Below are 21741 nucleotides of genomic sequence, written 5' to 3' on the forward strand. Positions count from 1 at the left end.
AACAATGGAATAGGGTCCAAGGGACAGTATGGGACCTTAAAAGACAAGGTATTCACATCTCTGAAGGGTTGATTGAAGGCAAGGGAATGCTGGAGATGCCAACATTGGCCCCAGCCAAGTACTCCTGCTATTTTCTGTATGTGATACTGTCTGTTTTGTAACTCAAAGGCAACACCACATATCTACTGTGAGACCTGAACTTCCTTTGAGGTTATCAATTACTCACATGGCCTTCCTCTAAAGGGAAGCTTGCAAATGGTTCATATTCAACCCTTACATGTGATAGCATTCATGTGAGGTTCACAGTGTAAAAGAGGTGCATGGAAATTCTTGTAAATTTTATAAAATACATGGTTGATTGATCCCACTTTGAAGAAACGTTATTGAAGATTAGATTTCCTTTATCAGAGTAGACAGGTTTAAAACGCATTGTTTGTACTGTACCATTTTAATGACAATTCTTTATATTGGTATGCCAGTTAGAAATTATGAAATGGCATATTATTGTGAGATTTTTTTTAAATTCCAGAAAAACTGAAAGATACCTTTTATTTGTTTCAACTAACCTGAGGTCTTTTAGCATAGGTGATCTTTGCATTTCTCAAAGATTATCCTGTAGGTTAATAAACATAAAGAACTCAAGCACACTAAGTCTTGGGAGAACTGGTAATTGAGAGCCGAAGTTTTAAAAGATACCATTCTTTCGTCCACTTAACAGGGTAGCCTGTGTTGATGATTAGTCTTGCACTGGTAAATTCAAGTTAAGTTTGGTAATTATTTGTAAAGTTTTTGTGGTGAAATGTTGACTTATCATGTAAAGAGTTTTTAGCTTGTTGTTATTAATATGATACGAAGGGACCAATCCCTAAAATTGGATCCCTAAACCACAGGCCATTCTGTGAGATCTCATACAAAGAGAAAAGTTGGGGCTGCAATAAATACAGTAAAGCTACCTGAGTTTGAAGCAAAACACTAAGGAATTATGAGTATGTATTTCACATTGTATATATATGTCTTTTCAGTCCTAGCACGCTCAGTGGATTCATTTAACAGAGATGTACCCCCTGATCCAAACACATTCAGCTCTTGAATTACCTCAAGTTTTTATCACTGGTGCATTAGTAAAGAATCCATTTAAGAACAACTACTAAAAAGTACAATGATATTTCAGAGAATATAAAGTGATGGAAGAAGGACACAAAAAAGTCCTTCATTTGCAGCCAAGATGTAGGGACTAGATTTGAATTTGTTTTGAACAATTATTTAAGAGAACTGTCACAACTGTTTTGAAGAAATAATAAATATCTATAAACAATTTTGACATCTTTTGTTGAGAGACTAAAACAAACAAAAAACAAAATCCACACAGTATGTTCTATGGATCAGAAATTACATAAATCCCCAAATTTTAATTTCCACTAAAATATTTATTTAATTGATAATATTTTACAGAAATAAATAACAGCAGTTTTTCTCTAATACAGATAGATATATTTATAGATATATTTGGATTTCTTTTCTTTTCTCTTCTTCTTTTTTTTTGTTTACAAAATTGAAGCATATCAAAGTGTTTCCCTAAAACTTTACCTCAAAAAGGAATATTAGGAAACAAACAAAAAGAAATACTGAAATATGTTCATTATTAAACTGCAACCATGGGCCTTCTGAATCTCAGTAAGGTATACGATTTAGAGAAAGAACATGAGATTTGGAGCCAGGGGACCTGGGCTCCACTGTTTACTTGGATGTGTCATAGGCACGTTTTTCAATATCTCTGAATCTCAGTTCTCTACCTTTAAAACAGGAATGATATTAATTATATCAACTTCACAGGACTGTTGGGCAAATTAAGCATGTAAATGTATAGGAAAGCTCTTTATAATATGTAAAGAGCTACAAAAATAATAGTTCTGTTTCATTTCATATAAAATAATCAATGCATATCTTCTTTCAACTGAAGAATAAGCACCAAAAATGTGTGTGTGTTTTCTTCAGCTGAATTATGTCACCCTATAAACCAGAATAAGAAAATGCACCTTAACTAAGCACCAAAGCCTCTTGGATAAATGTGATCCAGGGGATATTTCTATTACGGTTTTCTGGGTAACTAAGTAGGAGCTAATGAGTCCTGAGGGTCATTTAAAACTCTGAAGGCTCAAAGAAAACAAAACAAATCAAAAACATTTGTATTACATCGAATGGCTAGGATACAACAAACTACTCCTTATTTAACAATTTCAAAGTTCATTACTTCTTCACAGAAGAAGAAACACTAGGTTATTATTACTTGCAGTTATTTGCTTATGTGAATATGACATTCTCTTGTTCCAAAGATCAAACACTAGTCCTTGAGGGAAGTATTAGTGGAATGAAATAACAAGCACTATCATAAATCAGATATTAGTGGTTAAAAGTCTAGTTACACAAGAACACGGGAAAGGAAAAGAACCAAAGACATCAGTATAATAATGATAAAAAAAAAAAACCCTGCCATATTTCCATGTTATAATGAGAACTAAAATTATAAAATTGCAATATTTGCAGATACATTGATCTCAAAACATGTAAAAACTTAACTACAAAAAAAATAAAAATAGAAAAAGCAATTTAGATAATTTTAAGGTAAGTAAACATTAATACACTTTTAAAAAAGCTAAAGTTAACTGCTTAGACTGACAATACTTAACACATAATAGAAATACTTAAAGTGCTCAATGTTTTAATTTTTAGTAGCAAGATACAGGGAAAGGAAATAATTGCCTAATATTAACTTACTGGTAGGAGTTGCATTACTGTAAAGTTATGATTTACGGAGTTACAGTCTATACCTACTCAAAGAACTAGAAGTTAATATAATTCACTATCTTTTAAAAATATTACTAACAAGACATTGGTGAATCATGTGCTAAACATACTGAAAGCTCTTCCAAAAATGAGATCTAAGTTGGTTGAATATCCTGGGTCATAGAAAACTAGACTAGTTTACTTACTCTCTTATTCCAACTCTTTCAAAGACTAATCTTATCAAAAGAAAAGTACACATTTCCTCTCAATTCCCTCAGCTAGAGCTACTCTTTGGAACAAAAATAACTATTTTATTAGGAGTGTAAAATTAAAAATCTTTATAGATCTTCTGGAAACAGAATACTGAAAAGGACTCAGTACTTACTAGGACACTGTGCAACTAAAAAGGAAATAAATTCATTCAAATGAAAACAGTGTTTACTGACATCTACTGGATTGTTTTACTTAAACTTTATTCTATAAACTATGAAAGTTTTAAAATACAATAAAGTCTGTGGATTGAATCAAGTGTACTTCATTCAAGGTCTTCAGTTTCTTTGGTAAATAGGTCAGCCAGATCCGCCACGGTCAAGACAGAGGCCTCTGAATGCTTCGCTGATGAGTTCGTGTGACTGCGGGATTTTCCAAGTGAGCAGAATCAGAAAGAAACCCCAAGGAATGAATTACTATATTTGTCTTTATATACTGTTCTTGTCTTATAATAATATAAGACATAATAATATAATAAGAACATTATGTTCTTATAGTAATATAAGAACATATTTGTTCCTAAGTTTTTGTAATTGAGCTGTAAGAACCTCCCAGAAGAAAGTAGGCAATGGGATCACTATTACAACGTGTTAAAATCAGTGAAGACTTCTGCACGTCGTTTTCAAACTTTGCTATAAAATGTTTCTCTCTGCACAAAGAATAAAACAAAGAAACAAAACCCCTGCCAACTACTATTAAGACCTTCACCTTACAATTTACCTTCTTACTATCCAAAATTAGTTTCAAGAAAAATTTAACTCTTTTAACTACCATTTTATTGAGGCAGCTTAAATACAATCACTGAATTCTGTTACGTATGGAAACACCACTAATAAAAAGACTTTATGTTTGAGGCAAAAGACTCTAGTGGTAGCCTCTTTCTTTCCACCAGTGAAAGAGAATTTCTGATTTCTAACGGCTTCTTTGTTATGCAAAGTACCTTTGTAGAAACAATCCCATCTAAGAAAATCATCTCTTCTGAGTATATCTTCCATTCATACCTATCTCACAAGGATTCAGTAAGGCATTCGTTTGTTTCAAAATGACTTTAAAGAAAATAAATTATAGGATAAATATTAGGAAGGTTTATGATTCCAAACTTAAATTCTTAAAATTAAGGCTGTTCCACTTCTGAAATTAACATCACAATTACCAGCCTGGTTTTAATCCAGGCCTTCCTACCTTCGTGTGACTAACAAGTGTCATGAATAAATTTAGCAGCACCGTAAGTTTCATCTTACAGATACCAGACTAAAGCTTTCAGGTTGGGCATGAAGATAGATTTCATTTAAAAAGTAAGCCCGTGTGGCAAAGGAATGTAAGATAGCGTTTTCTCCCCCAAAATACACATGGGTGATTTAAAGTATACTAGCTCTGAAACGAAGTTTCTTTAATAGTAGGATACTTTATTTTTATACATTACAATCCCTATTAATAAATTAGGTCAAAAATAGAATGTCCTGAGCATTAACTGGAACATCTGGAATAGGTAGAATGTCGTACCTTGCTTTTAAAAAGTATTTGCACTTACATCTTTTGGTTGACTAAGTGGTCATCTAAGTGAAGAAGTCCCACATGCTGACACAACATTTATGTAACAGGAAAGGTTCCCTCATCGACTTGAAGGGAATTGCTACCTACCTCCTCTCAGCAGTCTTCAGCATTGCTTGCATTCTTTCTTCTATTGTTGCTTTAATTAAGAATCTGTGTACAATAGTGGGTCTAGAAGGTACGTAAAATTGTAAGTTTAAAAACCTCTTAAAACAAATTAGAACAGACAAACTTCATACATTATGTGCTGTATTGTCAGTCAGTTGGTATCTTTTGTGGCAGGTACTAACCCAGTTGCTGGTGGTGGGAGGGCTGGCCAACAGTCAATAAAACCAACTATTTATAATCTCAATGAACTAATATCTATTGAGGGGAGATACACAATAAACACACAGAAAATAAGATATTTTCAGGTATAGACAATACAATGAAAAGACTGACATTTGAGATGAAACATGACTGACTGATGGGAATGAAGCCGTTAAGCAAGAGAGGAGGGAGAGGAGCATCTGAACAGAAGAAGCAGTAAATAACACCAGGTCCTGGGGAAGAGAACGTGCTTGGCAGAAGCTTAAAATGTTTGAGGGGCAGAAAGAGGACTAGGGTGGCAGAAACATCCTGTAAATGAGGGGGAAAGAGGCCAGATCATGCAGGGCCTTGTCGGACATGGTGACAATTTGGATTCTTGCCATCAGTGTATTTTATGCGTGATGTGAACTATGCTCGATTATACTTCAGAAGTCCTTTTGGCAGCTGTGTGGGGAATAGACTGTTAGGCAGAAAGTAGAGGCAGAGAAACCAGGGAAAGTTCTGTAGTAGTCCAGGTAAGAGGGTGGATTGTACTTTGAATATATCAGTGGTGACAGTCAGTAGTCAGCAGATTTGGAATATTTTCGGAGGTGGAGCTGGCAAGACTTAAATGATGGTTTGGAAGTGAGGTATGAAGAGGGAAAAATGGAAGAGTCCTAGGTTTCTGGTCTGAGAAATGGATAATAGTGCCACACTGTAAGATGGGGAAGGCTTGGGGTAGGTGGGAGTGCAGTAGGAATAGTTGTTTTTCATCCATGTTAATCTTGAGTTTGCTATTAGATAGGCATCCAAGGGAAGGTGTGGAATCTGCTGACACACGTGCAGAGACAGAAGTGGGTGGAAGAATCTGTGACAGGGGCTAAAGGGGCACGTCTGGTCTGGGGCTGCACATTTGAGTCATCCACATATAAACGCTACTTCAAGCTCTGGGACTGGATGAACTCACCTAGGGAGTGCAGAGAGAGGAAAAAGAACCCTGAGGGACCATGGGCAAGAAGTAGGTCATTAATAACATTATGAGGCTCATTTCAGTGGCTTGGTGAGGACAAAACCCAAAGGGAAAGGCAGAGAGAGAATGGGAGGTAAGGAAGTAGAAGTGGAGGCAGAATGTAGGGGAGTGATTTTTTTAAAAAGATAGATAACATGAAGACATGCGATAACATTTATGTGGTAATGTACTGCCAAAGGAACGTGCTTGAGCATATGGGAAGGGACAGGACCCAGGGCAAGTAGAATGGCTAGTTTTTGAACGGAAAAGGAGACTTCTTCCCCTGTGATGGAAGGGATATACTGTGGCTTCCCGCCTGTTACTATAGATGAAATATCCCTTCTCCTCCCTAAAACCAATCTGTATGCATGACTATCCGATCGTCACCTACTGGAGGGCCCTACCCCAGCACTCTCCCCCATCTCTTGCTCTACTAGTTTTTGTCTCTAATGAATCATACTCTTGGGAGTTCTCTCATATGGAAGGGGGAAAAACAAAACCTCTCTTGTTCTTTCTTGTTTCCTTTTCTCTGCTTTTTGCAGCAAAACTCCTAGAAACACTAGTCCTACCAGCCAGAGAGGCAGCAGCACACTGTGGTTATTAAAAGGGCTGTGAAGGAGGAACGGCTGTAGAAACCTGCCACCACTTTCACTCGCTATGTGACCTTGGACAAGTTACTTAACAAAAAGGAAACTGTTCGTTAACAACAAATAAATAAAATCCTATTCTCTCTTACACTCAAATCAGGCCACTGCCTCCACCATTCCACCCAAACCGGCTTTGATCTGCGTGCTGCTAAGTCTAATGATTGACTCTCAAACCTTACCTTACTGGACATTTTGACAGTACATGACTCAGGTGAGCATATCTTCCTCCTTAAGTTACATTCTTTACTTGGCTCCCAGGATAACTCTCTCCTCTAGTTTTCTTCCTGACTCCCTGTTCGATCGATCATTATCGGTTGCCTTTGCTAGTTTCTCCTCTTTTCCCGCAGCCTTCAACTTTGGTGTGCTCAGGATTTCAATCTCTGGTCCTCCCCTCTACCTCCATTCACTCCGTAGGAATCTCATTCAGTTTTATGACTTAAAAATACCATTATATGCTGGTGACTTTCAAATGCATTTCTCTCTTGAACTCTGGACTTACATATCCATTTAGTGAACTGAAATCTCTGGATGTCTAATCACATCTCAAACTTGTATCTAAAGTAAACTTCTATCCTTCTGTCCTACCTGGTAGTCTTCCCCAGTTCAACTGGAAGCTTTTCACCCTTCTAGTTGTCCAGGCCAAAAAGCACGGTGCCGACCTTGACTCTCACATCCCACATCCAATCTGTCACAAATACTATTGGTTCTACCTTCAAAATATGCCAGAGCCCGGTCACTTCTCACCATTTCCACCGCTGCTAACACGTCTGTCACCTTCGGCTCCCACCAGGGTTACTGCAACAGCCTCCTAACCAGTCCTCCTGCTTCCACCCTCACTTGCTCGTCTCCCCCCAAGGCTGGGACACAGCACTCAGGATGGGTCTTTCAACACTTACAAGTTAGATCGTGTCACTCCTTTGCTCGAAGACTTCCAGTGGCCCCCTCTCTTGTATGTAGTGAAAGCCAGGTCTCCATGGTGGCTCCTGGGTCCTATACAACACCCCCTGCTCACGCCCACCCCCCAGCTCTCTGACTCCACCTCCTACTGATGTCTTCCTTGCTCTCTCTTCTGCAGCAACTCTGGCTCCTTGCTCTTCATCACACATGCCAGGCGTACTCCTGATCTAGGGAGGGTCCTAGATGTCTACTTGAGCATTTTCCCCTAAGATATCTGCACTTTTTCTCTCTTTTCTTTATCTCATTTCTCTGTTCAGCTTCTCCATAAGAACTTCCACGCCTTCCTGCCCAGCCACTCGCACTCTTGATCCTTCTTATCCTGCTCCACGTTTCCAGCTCCTGTCATAGCACGTATCTTACTTATTATGTTTATCTCCTGTGTTTGTGCACAGGCAACTCCTCTTTGGCTGCGTGAGCACCTTTTCTAGCCCAACTTTGAAATAATTATTCCTTCAAGATTCAAACTAACAAAGCCTTTCCCGACTCTCTAGGGCACAAGAGATCACTCCCTTCTTTTGTTATCACTGTACTTGTATTATATTTTTGCACAGTCTACTATAATATATTAAATCATCAGTTTTCTGTACCACAGTCATCTCCCTGGGGAAATGGACTGTCATATACAATTTGAATCTTCAGTATCTAGCATAATGCCTATCATATGGTAGGCATTCAATCAATATTTATTTAATGAGTGCTTAATATGGATGCATTGAAAAAAAAACCATTCATCGCATATAACATCCAGTAAGTAATATATCTAAGAGACCTTATAAAGGATAACTGTCCATTCTGATATTTGAGTCAAAGTAGTACATATTACATAATATTTACTATTAGGTTATTTTGGGCCTTAAATTAAACTAATTGTCTCTCAGAGTGGATCTGGAAGGCTGTTTTTTCCAAAGGGAAAGAATTTAAAAAGGAGTTATTTGCTTTCAGCCATGCATGAGATATGCCTTCTTTTAATAAAGGTTCAACCAGTCAAAAGTGAATTCTTCTCAAAGTTATGACAGATCCCTTCAACTTAGTAGTTGTACTACATATTTTAGAAAACTGTTTTGATGAAGTGATCAGGGTAGTTTTTGAAGGAGGAAAGATAAAAATCTGGGAGAATTTGGGGGTCTGCTGCTTGGAGGAGGGAGGGTTGGAAATCTCAAAATGTCTTCTGGTCATATAGTTGAAAATTTAATAAGGGTGCAACTAAAAATGAATAGGTTATGATGAACATAAATGACGAGTTTAAATGTATCCTAGAAACTTGACCAAATGTTACAGATGATAATTTTCATTCTTACTTTGTCTGTCCAATCCGGTGCACCCTTCCTATGGCCTGAAGCTCATGGGCAGGGTTCAATATGGGCTCCACCAAGAGAACATGAGTTGCTTCGATGATAGTTAATCCATTAGAACCTGTGTGCAGGGGCAGCAGCAAAATATTGATTTGGGGATCATATTTAAATGCTGAAAGGTTCTCCTAAAAAAGAAAGGTACATTTAAATTTTAGCTAGATAGTTAAAAATAAGAGCAGTATATTTTAGCTCATGTTAAAATACCTAATGGTATCCAGGTCATTATGAAACATAGTAATTAAGATAATGAAATGTAAAATTACCAATTTTAGAAAGTATAAATTTGTTGCTTGACTTAATGAAAAAAGTGTCACACAATCTCTCTTGTTCTTTATAATATATAGTGGAATCACAAGATACATGCATTTGATGTATGCAAATTAAACTATATGAGCTTAGAGGAAGAGGAGAAAGAATGTGTTAGAGTGAGTATGAGATAAGAGACATGAAGCTGCTAAGTTTTCCCTTGGTCGTTTTTTTGGTGTTTGTCTCTAAGCTGTGACCTGTCATTGTGCCAAGTGTGAGGTAAGCACAATTTGACCATATGCAGTTTTGCCTAAAGCAGTGTCTTTAGAATTTAATCCCAGGTGCATGAGGCTCCTGTCCATTCAAAAGGTATATCTTAGGCCATCTTTTCCTATACTAAAGAAAAGGACCTTAAGTCAGAAGATCTTTAAATATGGTTTGCTGTGAGTACAGCTGAGTAGGTGAAAAATAAATGCAGTTTCTTTATTTTGCCTTTAAATGTTAATTTTATAATTAATCAAGAATTCAAACCCTGTTTATGTGGTTTATATGACATGACGATAAATGCAGTAAGGCTAATTAAGAGCAATTTCAATTTGCAACTGAATCCACTCAAAAAAACATGAATGAAATCTTGACGTACCTGAAATGTCTTAACACGACTGATCTGTGCAAATTCCATGTTGTTGTCAGTGAGAGCTTTTGAAATAATATCTAATACATCTTGCCACTAAGAACATACAAAAAATTAGAAAACAAACATTTACACACAGCTTTCATAGAAAACAGATTTGAAAAGGGACTAAACCAAAATAACCTTTATACCTCAGAATTAAGTAAACAAAAACAAACTCTTTAAGTAAAATACCATTAATATTATCTTGTTCTAGCTTGAAAGACTTTTTTAAATCAAATGATGGTTAAAGACATGGTAAAAAAGAAAAATAAGAATCTTTAAGAACTGAATTAAGATAAACATAAATAATAGAAAATAAATTATGGAGTGCTTAAAGGATGTGGTATTACTTATCTTTGAAAAATGAAAACTAGAAGTTTTACTCAATTATCTTTTATTCAATAGATTATTTTAATTTTCTTTTTCTTTACCAAGTTCATCTATGAAATGACTTTTAAGATTACAGATTTCAATTTAAAAATATTAATAAGAAAATCCCTAAGTAAAATCAATAAAAAAACATGAAATGTAGCTATAGGAATTACCTTGTGAAGCATCATCAAATTTCTCTAAAAATATTTCTGTCCTATGGACATACATTTTTCTGTGTTACGATTTTTTTTCTGTCAGTAATTCTAATTCTCAACGATATTATGGCAAACACTAACAATTAGTTCTCAAATATAAACTGATTAGAAACAGAAAGTCAGCCTGAGTTAACACTGAGGATGAAAATGTTGACTGTACCGTTGAGAAAACAAGAGCTTTAGCCCCGGGATCTCTAAGCTGGATTCTCATCAGAGTTCTGACCACAGCTTCTACTTTTGTAGAATGGCTACCCTGTGAACACAAAGATAACACATTATTATCAAACAAAATCTAGTTAACAATGGACTGGAAAACAACATAAAACACTTTTATCAAAACTATATGATAGGTGCATATGTATTTATCCTTTTTCATATTGTATTTGCCAAAAATTTTCTTTTGCCTCAAATTGTAGAAGTTATAGATTTACACCCTGAGAGAATCAAATTTAAAAGCTCACCAGAAAGTACTATAGTGCTATGACCTGAGGATAAGATTTTTTAATTAAGTGGCTAGGTTTTTACTTATAAAATTTTGCTACTTTAGAAAACCAGAATTTGTATTAAAAAAACACTCACTTCAGATATTATGGCACTGAAAATATTCAGAACACAGTGAATCAAAACGCCAATGTAAGCACACAGTAAAGGGTCTAATCCACAAAGAATCCTTCTTACAATGGCATTATAAAGGATCAACGATGGAGGTACAAATGACGTCCACTTAGACTGAAGCAGATTTATACAAACTGAGGTAAACACTTAAAGAATGCTTTTTGCATTTTCCATAATCATTTCCATCATAAGAACATGAAAATGAGAAAAAAATGAAGAAATAAAGCAAGTGTTTTTGTAGCCTTCACTGAGAACATTTCCCTCCTGGAAAGCTCTGAGAGATGGTATGACATAGAAATTAAGGGGATGGGATTTTGAGTGAGATTAATCTAAATTCTGCCAGTTCTGTGTCTCCTTAGTTATACAGTCTAACTTTTCTAAGCCTTAGTTTCCTCATCTGTCAAGTAGGGGTGACAATTATATCTACCTCCAAAGGTTGTTGTGATGGTTAAATGAGAAAACGCATACAAAACATTTAGCCCAATATCAGGCAAATAGTAGCTACTCAGAAACTTACTGTCTTTCCGAGACATTAAATACGAGCACTACAATGACACAGGTTATCCTACAAGGGAGGCAGATCTAACTAAAAAGAAGTGACAATATTCCCACATTACTCTTCTCCTCAAATCACCACGTCCCCCTCAAATCACCACCTCCCTTCACTATATTTTTACACGAAAAGGTACTCAAAGGTAAAAACATAAACAAAGAAGAAAGCTACACTAATTTTAAGTTAACAACATAGAATTATGGGAGAAGTTTGAAAATTCTCATACTAAAATCCTGAGTCTACACTTATTTCTCTGGACATTCAGACTTCCAATTATATTTGAAACGTTAGAAAATATAAGGGATCTATTTCAGTCTAAAAATGATCTTAAATAAGAGAAAACAGGAAATTAGCATAAAATGGTCATTTAGGAGTTTAGACGGAAACCCATGCTCCTTGTAAGGACTCATTTTCAAAGATACTTTCAAGTAAAATGCCAGGAAAACTATGAACCCGTCCATCAATTAAGCTGCTTCTCACAAAAATCCAAAAGAAAACAGAATAACCTTTTATAAGCAACATCCCAAGCTGGAGTGCTAACTCTGAGGGAAAAGACCAGAACACCCCCTTTTACCACAGTTTGGCCAGTTCAGTGGTAGCCCTCAATGATCTCTTCCAAACGCTACAATTCTGAACCATTTGGTCCCAGGCCGGTTACTTCTTACTACGAAAGAAAAATAATAAGGAAATCTAGAAATCCTAAGCTCTGCTTGGCAGAAAGCTACATGGGGAGTGAGACGATCTTAATACTCTTTTCTTCCAGATGGACATGAAGTGCTACTGAGAATGAGAACAATGAAGAAAGAAGAGGGTGGCCCATGTATATCTGTGGCTCTTGGTTTGAGTATGCAGGCTATGCACAATTTTTGAAAACAAAGGCAATAAATTCATAATTTTTTATGTCAGACCAATGTGTTAAGGCAATTTCTTATTTTGGACTACTTGAAGAGATTTAAATGATTATAAATTATCACTAGAAACGTTGCTTCAAGTTACAAGATATAAAGTTGAAAATCCACTACCTGAGTCTATTTTAATAATAATTCATAATCTGTTGTTAAATGAAAAGAAAATGTCCTAGACAATGAAGGATTACTGATCTAAAAAGTAACACAGAAAGGAGTACTTGTACTTGATTTATACAAATAAAAGAAAAATAATGCCTATGACTAGAAAGTTATTGCTGCTTTGTATTTTTCTTTGATGATCTCTACGATAAAAGTGAAAACTGGGAACTCTGAAGTGGGGCATGGCAATCCATGACTCTGAACCAAGAGCTTGTTCTTCACCAATCTAGTTCTTCTTCCTTTGGCCCTTTATTTTCTCTGTTTACCTAATCTGTCCACATTCCTCTCCAATTCCTTTGTCTTTATAGTGTCTATGGATTCTCATGGTCATGCTCAGCTCCAAGGGTAGAATTAAGGGCTAAAGTGGCTGCTGTGTCCTGAAGAACATCAGTAAAAAGTCAACACAATGGAGGTGATGAATGTACTCAGTCTTGTTTTTCATCAAACATTAGAAAGAATATTCATGTTTATAGACTACTTTATGTTAATAGGTAGACTATATCTTTAGTGATGTTATAGATACTATATACTTATATACTATCTTTAATATCTTTATAATGTTTTAATTTATTAGTACATTTCTATACAATATATATTCTATACATATGAAATACACACACGCCAACATACATGGAACATGTCAAATGATGTCTTACATTAATGGGCTTGCCAGACACTTATGACTCTAAACTGAAGGCACAATGAAGTCATTTTCAGAAGTGTAAAAACTTTGAAATTCGCCATTCACATACTCATCATGTTAAAATCTTTTGAAACAGTATAGCACAGTGAAGAAAGAATTGTAGAATGAGGATCACATGGATAATGGTGCCAGATAAGGATGACACAGAAATGAAGGAAGCCAGATAAAAAAATGAGAACTTCTATTATATTGGGATGCGTGAAGATTCTTCCTAGAAAAGCAAAGTTTAAATGATGGAGGATTAGGATTACATTCCTTTCTGCATTTCAATCACTCTTTTTTGGTTCTATAATAAAAAGTATTTTTATTATAATATTGTACACACCATTTACTGATTTCTTCTAGATAGGGAAGTCACATCTGTAATCACATAACAAAATGTGAAAGTATAAACATTATAATATAAAGATGATACTATAACAAAAATTAGAATGTAGAAGGGTAAAGAAAGAATGAAGGAGGAACAGATGCACTAATTTCCTCATATTTTAAAGTAAGGAGTCAGTAGATACTGTCTGAAGCTAGTATTTCAAGGAGCAAAATTTATGTGTATTACTGAAAGTCATGGAGGTGATCTCTATAACTAAAAATAGAAATTGTTCACAGTGGCAAGGTAAACGAGGAAGAATGAAGGAGAACATTACTTCCCACTGTGTGCCATTTGTTATATCCTGAATTTATTTATTTTTCTCTTTTGTGTGAATTACTTCTACTAAAAAATATTGTATTTTTTGTTAACCCTTATTTCTTACAGATAGACAAGGGTTTTGGGGAAAGGGTGGAAGGCTTGTAATTCTGGGACCCTTTAAACTTATTACATCTGTGATACGACTGGGACTGTGTCTGTCACAAGTGAGCTGGTCTTCTGAACCAGGTCATTACCCTAATGCTGCATGCTGCTGTACCTGCAAGACCTCTTACTGCTCTAGGCGCAAATGGATGCCTACTGTGTGCTACCTGCCGCAGGTAATGAGTTTCAGCTTTGTCAGAAATGGGACAATCACATCTGAGGCAGAGCACAGGTAGTATTTTAATCTTTCAGTTATTACCTGGATTGATTTTTTTTTTACAATCTTTTAAACATACTACAAGAATCAAAGAGATTAGAGATTTCTGAAGATTCATCTAACTGAAGAACATCACTTTAAAAAAAGAAGAATTTATACAACTTCAGCTCCCTTCTCCTCTCCCCCTCCAAAAAAAAAAGAGAGAGAGAACTATGGTCTGTAACCAGTTATATGAGCAACTGGGATTATAATTTGGTGACAGGTCAGGTTTTTCTTTAGATTTCCTTGCTGGTTTGTAACTTAACAAGTAACTTCAATGCTTCCTATTGTTTAGTATAGAGGAAGTCATCTCCTGCTGGTATTTTCTGACTTTCATTACTTTTATTCTGGACTTTTCTTTTTGAAGGAAGCTAAGTCTTTCAATGTGCATGTGCTGTCCATAGTAGTTTTAGCTAAGTAAGATCACTTAACATTGTTTTATTTCTGTCTGCACCTGTTCACCATGCTAAAAACCCATGTTGGCAGTGACAGATACAATTTAGTGCAGCTAACACAGCTTGTACGATTGATCCGACAAAGTAGGAATACTTTTCAAGCATATGCCTGGGGCAATAGTTGGATTCTTCACATGTTACTTGAATAAAGTTTAATGGAAACTCCACCCAGGCAACCTATGTGGGAAATTTCACAAGTGTACCAGGCCACAGAAATATCATCCTGTTCTTTAAATACTCTGAATAGTTATTTCAAAGAGGTAAGTTAGTAACTGCAAAAAAGTTAAACATTTTATTTGGATCCAAACATTTTATTAGGGATGTTATATATAAATACTAATCAGTTGTTTATCTGTCCATCCATCCATCTACTGATACCTGTTACATGCCAGGCATCGTTCTAGATACCAGGGATACAGTAGTGACTGAAACAACCCCACCTCATGAACAATGTCTTTTCCACAATTACTGGAGTTTACACTCCACAAATAAAATTTTTCATTAAAATAATTTATAGTTTATATCTTGGAAGTCTTTATTGTACGTTTAATTTACTGCAAGCTATTGCTAACTTCAACATGAGGCTCACTAACAGTTCGAGAGCTAATTTGGCTAGTGAATAGAAATTGTTTTTTGCAATTGTATTTGCTCATGACATTTTCTAACAAAAATACTTAACTGCATTCTAAATTTACCAGTTAATAGTCATGTACAAGTATTATCTTATATAAAAATATTTAGATAAGCATATTTAAATATAACTACATACATAAAAATTACCTATTTTATGCCAACTTGAAACTCAGTCAGAATTTTGCAGTTTTATTACACCCAGATGTTTATTTTTAATTATATTTAGAAATTACAAGAGAGACTTCACATGTCACCTTTGAATCAACTGAAGAAAAACTCAAAAAAAAAAAAAAAAGCAAAGCAAAGAAAAGAAAGGAAACAACAGGATTCTACACACAGAATTTGACACGTGGTATTACCAGGCTTCTCTGGGAGTCTGAATGTAGAAATACCATATTTTTCTTTTTTTCCTCTACAAAAAGGTTGTATAAAACATCAGTATTATCAACAGGTTTGCTTGTTGTAAATCCAGATTTGTGGGCCAAATCCAAGATCTAATGAGTTAAATTTATAGGAATGGAGACTGAAAAAATTCTTTATTTCAACAAGAAGACCAGTTGATTATCAGACACTCAAAAGTTTGAGAAGATGAAGCACTGTGTGCATGTGTGTGGGATAAGGAGGGAGGGTGCTGTTCTGCTGTGGCTACTATATCCATGTAGTGAATTTTCTCTTAGATAGAAACTTCTTGTGACATAAGCACTTTGTCCATTACAGGGGCAGGGTTTCTAATGACAAAACTGCTTTGTATGAAATCTAGCCAAATTTAGGACACAGGGAACATGCCACGTGGGGCTATGTTCTGCCAGGAGGCCTGCTCCACCAGCTAAAATGCCTGGCAGTTGTCAGAACTTGCAGGGGGAATTTTGTTTACTCTGTGAAATGCCCAGTAGGTTCCAAGGGTCATTTAGGAATACTGTCACACTGCAGTCAAGATAGATACAGTTTTTAACCTAAATGCATCCACTAATGAACATATTTTATTCATTTTACTTCTGTGGTCAGTCACAATGTAGGATTCCTGACATTGTGAAATACCAGCAGAAAAAAAAAGTCTTATTTATTATTTAATCCTATTTTTATGTTCTCCAAATATCTTTTATCAGAGATCAGCTATATGATTAAGCACCATGTACGATATATTGTTTGCTGTGTTGGAGAGACTTGACACGGATGCTTAGAGTAAAACACACACTTTAAATAAAAACATTAATGAAATAAAAAATTAATTCACAGGAGTGTTTAGTAACGATCAGGGATTTGATAATCAACAATAAAAAAAGAACCCTGAAATTTTGGAATAGTATGAACTAATATTTATAAAATTTCAAAATAATGTCTTCATTTTTCATATGGAGCCATCTTTTTATTCCTCAACTCTAAGACAGGTGATGTGACCATTTAGTGGGATAGTTTCAGATGGTCAGAAAGTGCAGTGAAAGTCTGAGAAAATAATAAGCAGATGTTTCAAGGAGAAGGTGGCGGAAATGTGACAGTTAGAAAGGGGGACAGGTAGCAGAAGGCAGAGTGGCAAAGAGAAATGGTGACAGAAACAAAAGTAAATGCAAGCAAGAAGCAATGTGAGAACGTGGAAAAGTGATAAAACTTGCTTGCATAGTAAGTACAATATTCACTTTTGTATTTAATGAAAGGGAAATATAAGTATATATGCATCCATGACAAAAGAGAAATTAACTTTAGTAAATTCTGTATTCTTACATTTTTTTTACATGATCCTTCAATTAATTCATGTGTTCATCAATACTTATGAAAGACAGGAAGAGTCAGAGCATAATAAACAGTATCTGTACACTGATATCCCTGTCCTAACAGGACAGCAAACATAGCTGTCCCGATCTCTCCCCTGGGTGTCTACGAAAGCTGCCATAAAATGAACAGGTGTTTGGGTTTGATGGGCTCAGTGACTCAGTTTCATAGAGGCTGTGCTGTTTACTGGGAGCTAGAGCAATCACTTCCTAAACCTTGCTGCATGCAGCCTGACACAGCAGTTCTTTCTTATGCTCGTTCCTTGTACTGTGACGAACGCTTCTGGCTGAGGGTCAGCAGCCCTTCTTAGGCCAAGAATGCCATCTGTGGCCCTTGGGATGCCCGAGGCCAGAAGAAAAGATGGAAGGGAAAAAAGAAAGGGCTGATAAGAAAGACTATTTTTATGGGAAGGAAAGGGAGAAAGAACTACAGAAGTAGGAAGAAAGGGGAAGAAGGGGACTGAGAAGGAAAGCAGTTCTTTGTGTGGTGAGTAGGTTAAAGGATAACCAACTCTGGATATTATACACCATCCACCTGGACCACCTATTCAACATGCAGGCCTCGCTGCTTCAACTTCTAGCATCTCTTCTCCTCCCCCTCACTGGGGTCACCCACTTCTACAGTGACACGGGGAGTACCTAATACCTGTCCTCTCTGAAAATGACTAATGAAGATCTGTTCTCTGGTAAGGACATCTACCCTTATAGCTTGGTTGCGCCAAAGCCCAGTATAACCTGTTAGTTATTTGATTTCAGTGAGATCTCTACTTTCTCTCTGTACATCAACACTCTCTGTCTTTTTAAGAAACTGTATTACTGATTATACCTTCTCTCTCCTATTTCTTCAAACCATTCTTTACTGGAGATTAAACATGCTCAAGAATCTTTTATCTTGAATAGAATAAAACCAAAAAGCACAGAAGCCTTTCTGCACTTCATCTCTCCCTCTGGTTACAACTCTCACTTTTCTACTTCAAAGCTAAATTTACAGAGTAGTTGGGCATTTCTCTCACCACTTACTCACTTCCTGTTCCCTCCTAATTCCCTCCCAATCTGCCTTTTCCCTCTACATTTCTGTTGAAAGGGCTCCTTCTGAAATCATCAATGGCCTTCACTAGCCAAATCAGTCCGTCTTGTAGCTGAGCCACCTTCAGCATCACTGCCTCCTGATTGACGCCGAGTCGGCCTGTGGCCTCTGTTGACAGGATACTCTCTGGGACTGCCTATGCCTCTCGTTGCTCGTTCTTGGTCTCTCTTTTCAGCTTCTTTCCCTTTATTCCTTTTAAAAAGCTATGGAGTGCTGTAGGACCCGATCTGAAGCTAAATTCTGTGTTTCTTTCCTTAGGTAATCTCATGTACTCTCATGGCTTCAAAGATCACTATGGCAATGACTCTGAATTTTGTATCTTTAGCTCCACATATTAACACTTTGCTGGACAGTTCTACTTGGATGTCTAAGGCACTTCAAGTCTAAATGTATCCTTCTTCCAAATAACCTTATATCAGTAACTGTACCTTTATCCGCCTGATTTTTCACATCAGAAACCAGGGGTCACCTACAAAATCTCCTTCATCAACCCCTCCAACATTCGACCCTCTTCCTCTTACTCATCAACTTTATAAACATCTCTTGAACATATTCCCTTCTTTCCTTCTCCACTACCACCAATCTAATAGAAGTCATCATCCCTACTGTGGTAGCCTCCTAAACTGGTCTCTCCAGAATTTTTTCTACTCTAGTATTTTCTATTCCTGCTAATCTCATTTCCATACTGTAGCAAGAGGAATCTCAAAAATCCAAGATTGATCATGATACTTCTCTGCTTGTAACATGTTAATAGCTTTTTCTTTCTTTCTCTTTCTTCCTTCCTGCCTTCTTTCTTTCCTTTTTTATAAAAGGAAAAACATCTCATGTTTTCATGGATTGGAAGACTTCATATCTATATTTTATAACTGAAGTACAGTTGATTTATTAATGCCAAACTTGTATCTTTCTTTATATGAAAAGAAAATTCTCAACTCTTCAGCTGGCCCTTCAACATCTGGCCCTTCTTCAGTTTCCAGACTCACTTCATTCCATTCTCCTTTGTGCTTTCTACACTGCCCTGCTCAGTTCCATTTGAGTTCCCTCTTGTTTCAGTACCTTTCCATGTACTGGGTTTTTTGCTTGTTTTGTTTTTTTCTGTCTTGCAGCCTCCTCCTGACGAGATCCCTTCTACCGTCTCTCCAGGTTGGCTGATTCAGGCATTCTTTACACACCTGCTTAATTGCCCTTACCTCAGAGAAGCCAGGTTTGATTTCCTTTTGTGGTGCTTACCACAATTATAATACATTAATTATTTGTTTAATACCTGTGCTTTCTGCCTCAACTCAAACTCTGTCCCCTCACTGCCAAACTGTAAAACCCATGAGGGTTTTACACAATCACAAACTGTAAAATCCATGAGGGTTTTACAGCAATCACACCTATTTTATTAATGAGTGTATGATGCATCTGTTAGGCCCAGAACACTGCAGAGTACACAGTATATGTCCCATAACATATACAGAAAGAATGAGTGAATGAAAGCTCATTCCAACTTTGAGATTCTGTTTATCTCAACATACATGAGAGCACTGATTGATATTTTCAGGTTTCACTCAAGGAACAGTGGGAATAAACAGCAGTTAGATATTCCTTAATTGAACTACAGTGTTCTCAGGAAGGCTCACTCCTGGCAGTTTCAACTTGTGCTGAATTCTACTCACAAAATACAACCCAAAAATAAGTGAGAAGAGAGTGTGAGGGACCCAGAAGGAGAAGGAATTAATGAAAAATATTCTACTACCTCTGCTGAGCTAGCTCCATCACTCTGCCAACTACTCCTTCTGGCCTACATTCCCTACTACATTCATATATTGAGTTGTCCTTTGTCTAAGGTTGGTTAGAAAAGAAAAGTTTAAATAAAACAAAGAACAAAAAGTCTAGTAAAGGCTTTTCATTAAATAAATACCCCTTAGGCAGAAAGTCCAATTACAGATCCTATTTGGATTTCAAATTATAGTCTTAATTATAGTCTTATTAAAGTTCTCAATGAAGCAGGGGAAAAAATTAGGACAATAAAGCCAAGTTTTGGCTATACCCTGAAATATCAATCCATGCCGTCTAGAAGTGTGCTACCTCCTTCCAGTGACAGTCTTCACTGACTTCAGTAACCAATTAATTTTGTCCTTTACTTTGGTAGAGCACATCCTCTTCCCCAAATACCCAGGACTGAATAGAAGAATGAAGAAAAAGAAACCTCTAATTTAACCAGAGTTCTATCGATTTGTAGTGGACAGAAATACCATAAAAATAATAACGGACTGGAATTCTAAGCTGTTCCTTTTTTTGCCATAGTGGGCATGACTATTGCTAACTATGTTTGAGAAAGCATTCTTGTGTTTCTCCCACAAGGAACGAGTAGATGGCAAAGCTGAGGCTTTCAGGCAGTGTATCTACAGAAAGACAACAGTGGTGATTCCTCGTTCACTGTGCCAGCCTTGTTCAGATTTTGATGCTGTCTCTGTCAGGTACTAATTCCTATTCCATTGGTCTGACTATGCTTCTACATGCTCTTAACCAACTTTACCTTCACAGGGATGTCCTCTTCCTGGCTGGCTTTCTCTGAAGTGAAGACATATGAGATTTCTTTGTGAGATGTGGTCTGGCGGCAAATGGCACACTTAATTGAGCTCCTATGAGACCCCACGCTGTATTGTTCGATAATAATTGAAATGCACTCATTACAGAAACAGTGCCCACAGGTCAGTACTGCCCACTAAAAAAGAAAACACGCAGAACATGCCTCAGTGAGATGCTACCAAAAATGACTTCCAATCTATAAATACATTACAAGGAGGAGAAGGGAATCATAATTTCATTTACTAAATATTTCATGATATTAATATCCTCTAAGTCAGTCTATAAAAACTAAGGCGTTTTATGTTTAATAGTTAAACTATTTTTCGTCCAACCAGAGTAGGCTTTCATAATCTTTAGTTCTGCTCACCCTAACATGAACATAACAGTCAGTTAGTCATCATTATTTTGTAAGATGTTGTTCTCATTTCAGTATTTAGGAAAAATGAAAGTTACCCTTCAGCACTCTAACAGCAGATGTAACAGAGGGATTGAGAACAACATTAATTGGAAGAAAATATATTCAACATATTCTACACAATTTATTAAGCAGATTTATATTTTCACATGTTAAAGCATTTATTATTTAGAAAATGAGATGGAAATGTTAGATACAATAAAATGACAGTTTAGCTGCATGGATCTCATCAAAACTACAAGGAAAGAAGAAACTACTTATAACACCATGACCCTTTCCATTTTTATAGTAATTTTTATCAAAATATTTTTATCACTGATTTTTACCAGAAATCACCAGTATTTGTACATTACTATTCTTCTGCTCAGGTCCCAATGTATTATCTATTATTTTAAGATTTATTATCAAGAAAATATCCTTTAAAATCTTCTTTTCTTCATAAATCATGGAAACTAAA

General features: G+C 36.2%; 1 protein-coding gene across 4 annotated transcripts in view; it reads right to left on the reverse strand.

Annotated features, from left to right (window-relative positions):
• Positions 1–2723: 2723 nt before the first annotated feature.
• The window catches only part of SHPRH (SNF2 histone linker PHD RING helicase), a 67524-nt gene continuing 48506 nt past the window's right edge, over positions 2724–21741 (reverse strand). For all 4 annotated transcript variants that reach the window (XM_072965991.1, XM_015247089.3, XM_072965989.1 and 1 more), the window contains 6 exons: positions 20817–21005; positions 10528–10620; positions 9748–9834; positions 8805–8983; positions 4696–4776; positions 2724–3416 (listed from right to left, as the gene is read on the reverse strand). In XM_072965991.1, the coding sequence (XP_072822092.1) occupies positions 3320–3416; positions 4696–4776; positions 8805–8983; positions 9748–9834; positions 10528–10620; positions 20817–21005 (726 nt within the window). In that variant the 3' untranslated portion in view covers positions 2724–3319. The remainder of the gene's footprint in view (positions 3417–4695; positions 4777–8804; positions 8984–9747; positions 9835–10527; positions 10621–20816; positions 21006–21741) is intronic.

This window comes from Vicugna pacos, chromosome 8 (assembly GCF_048564905.1).
Source record: "Vicugna pacos chromosome 8, VicPac4, whole genome shotgun sequence".
NCBI lineage: Eukaryota > Metazoa > Chordata > Mammalia > Artiodactyla > Camelidae > Vicugna > Vicugna pacos.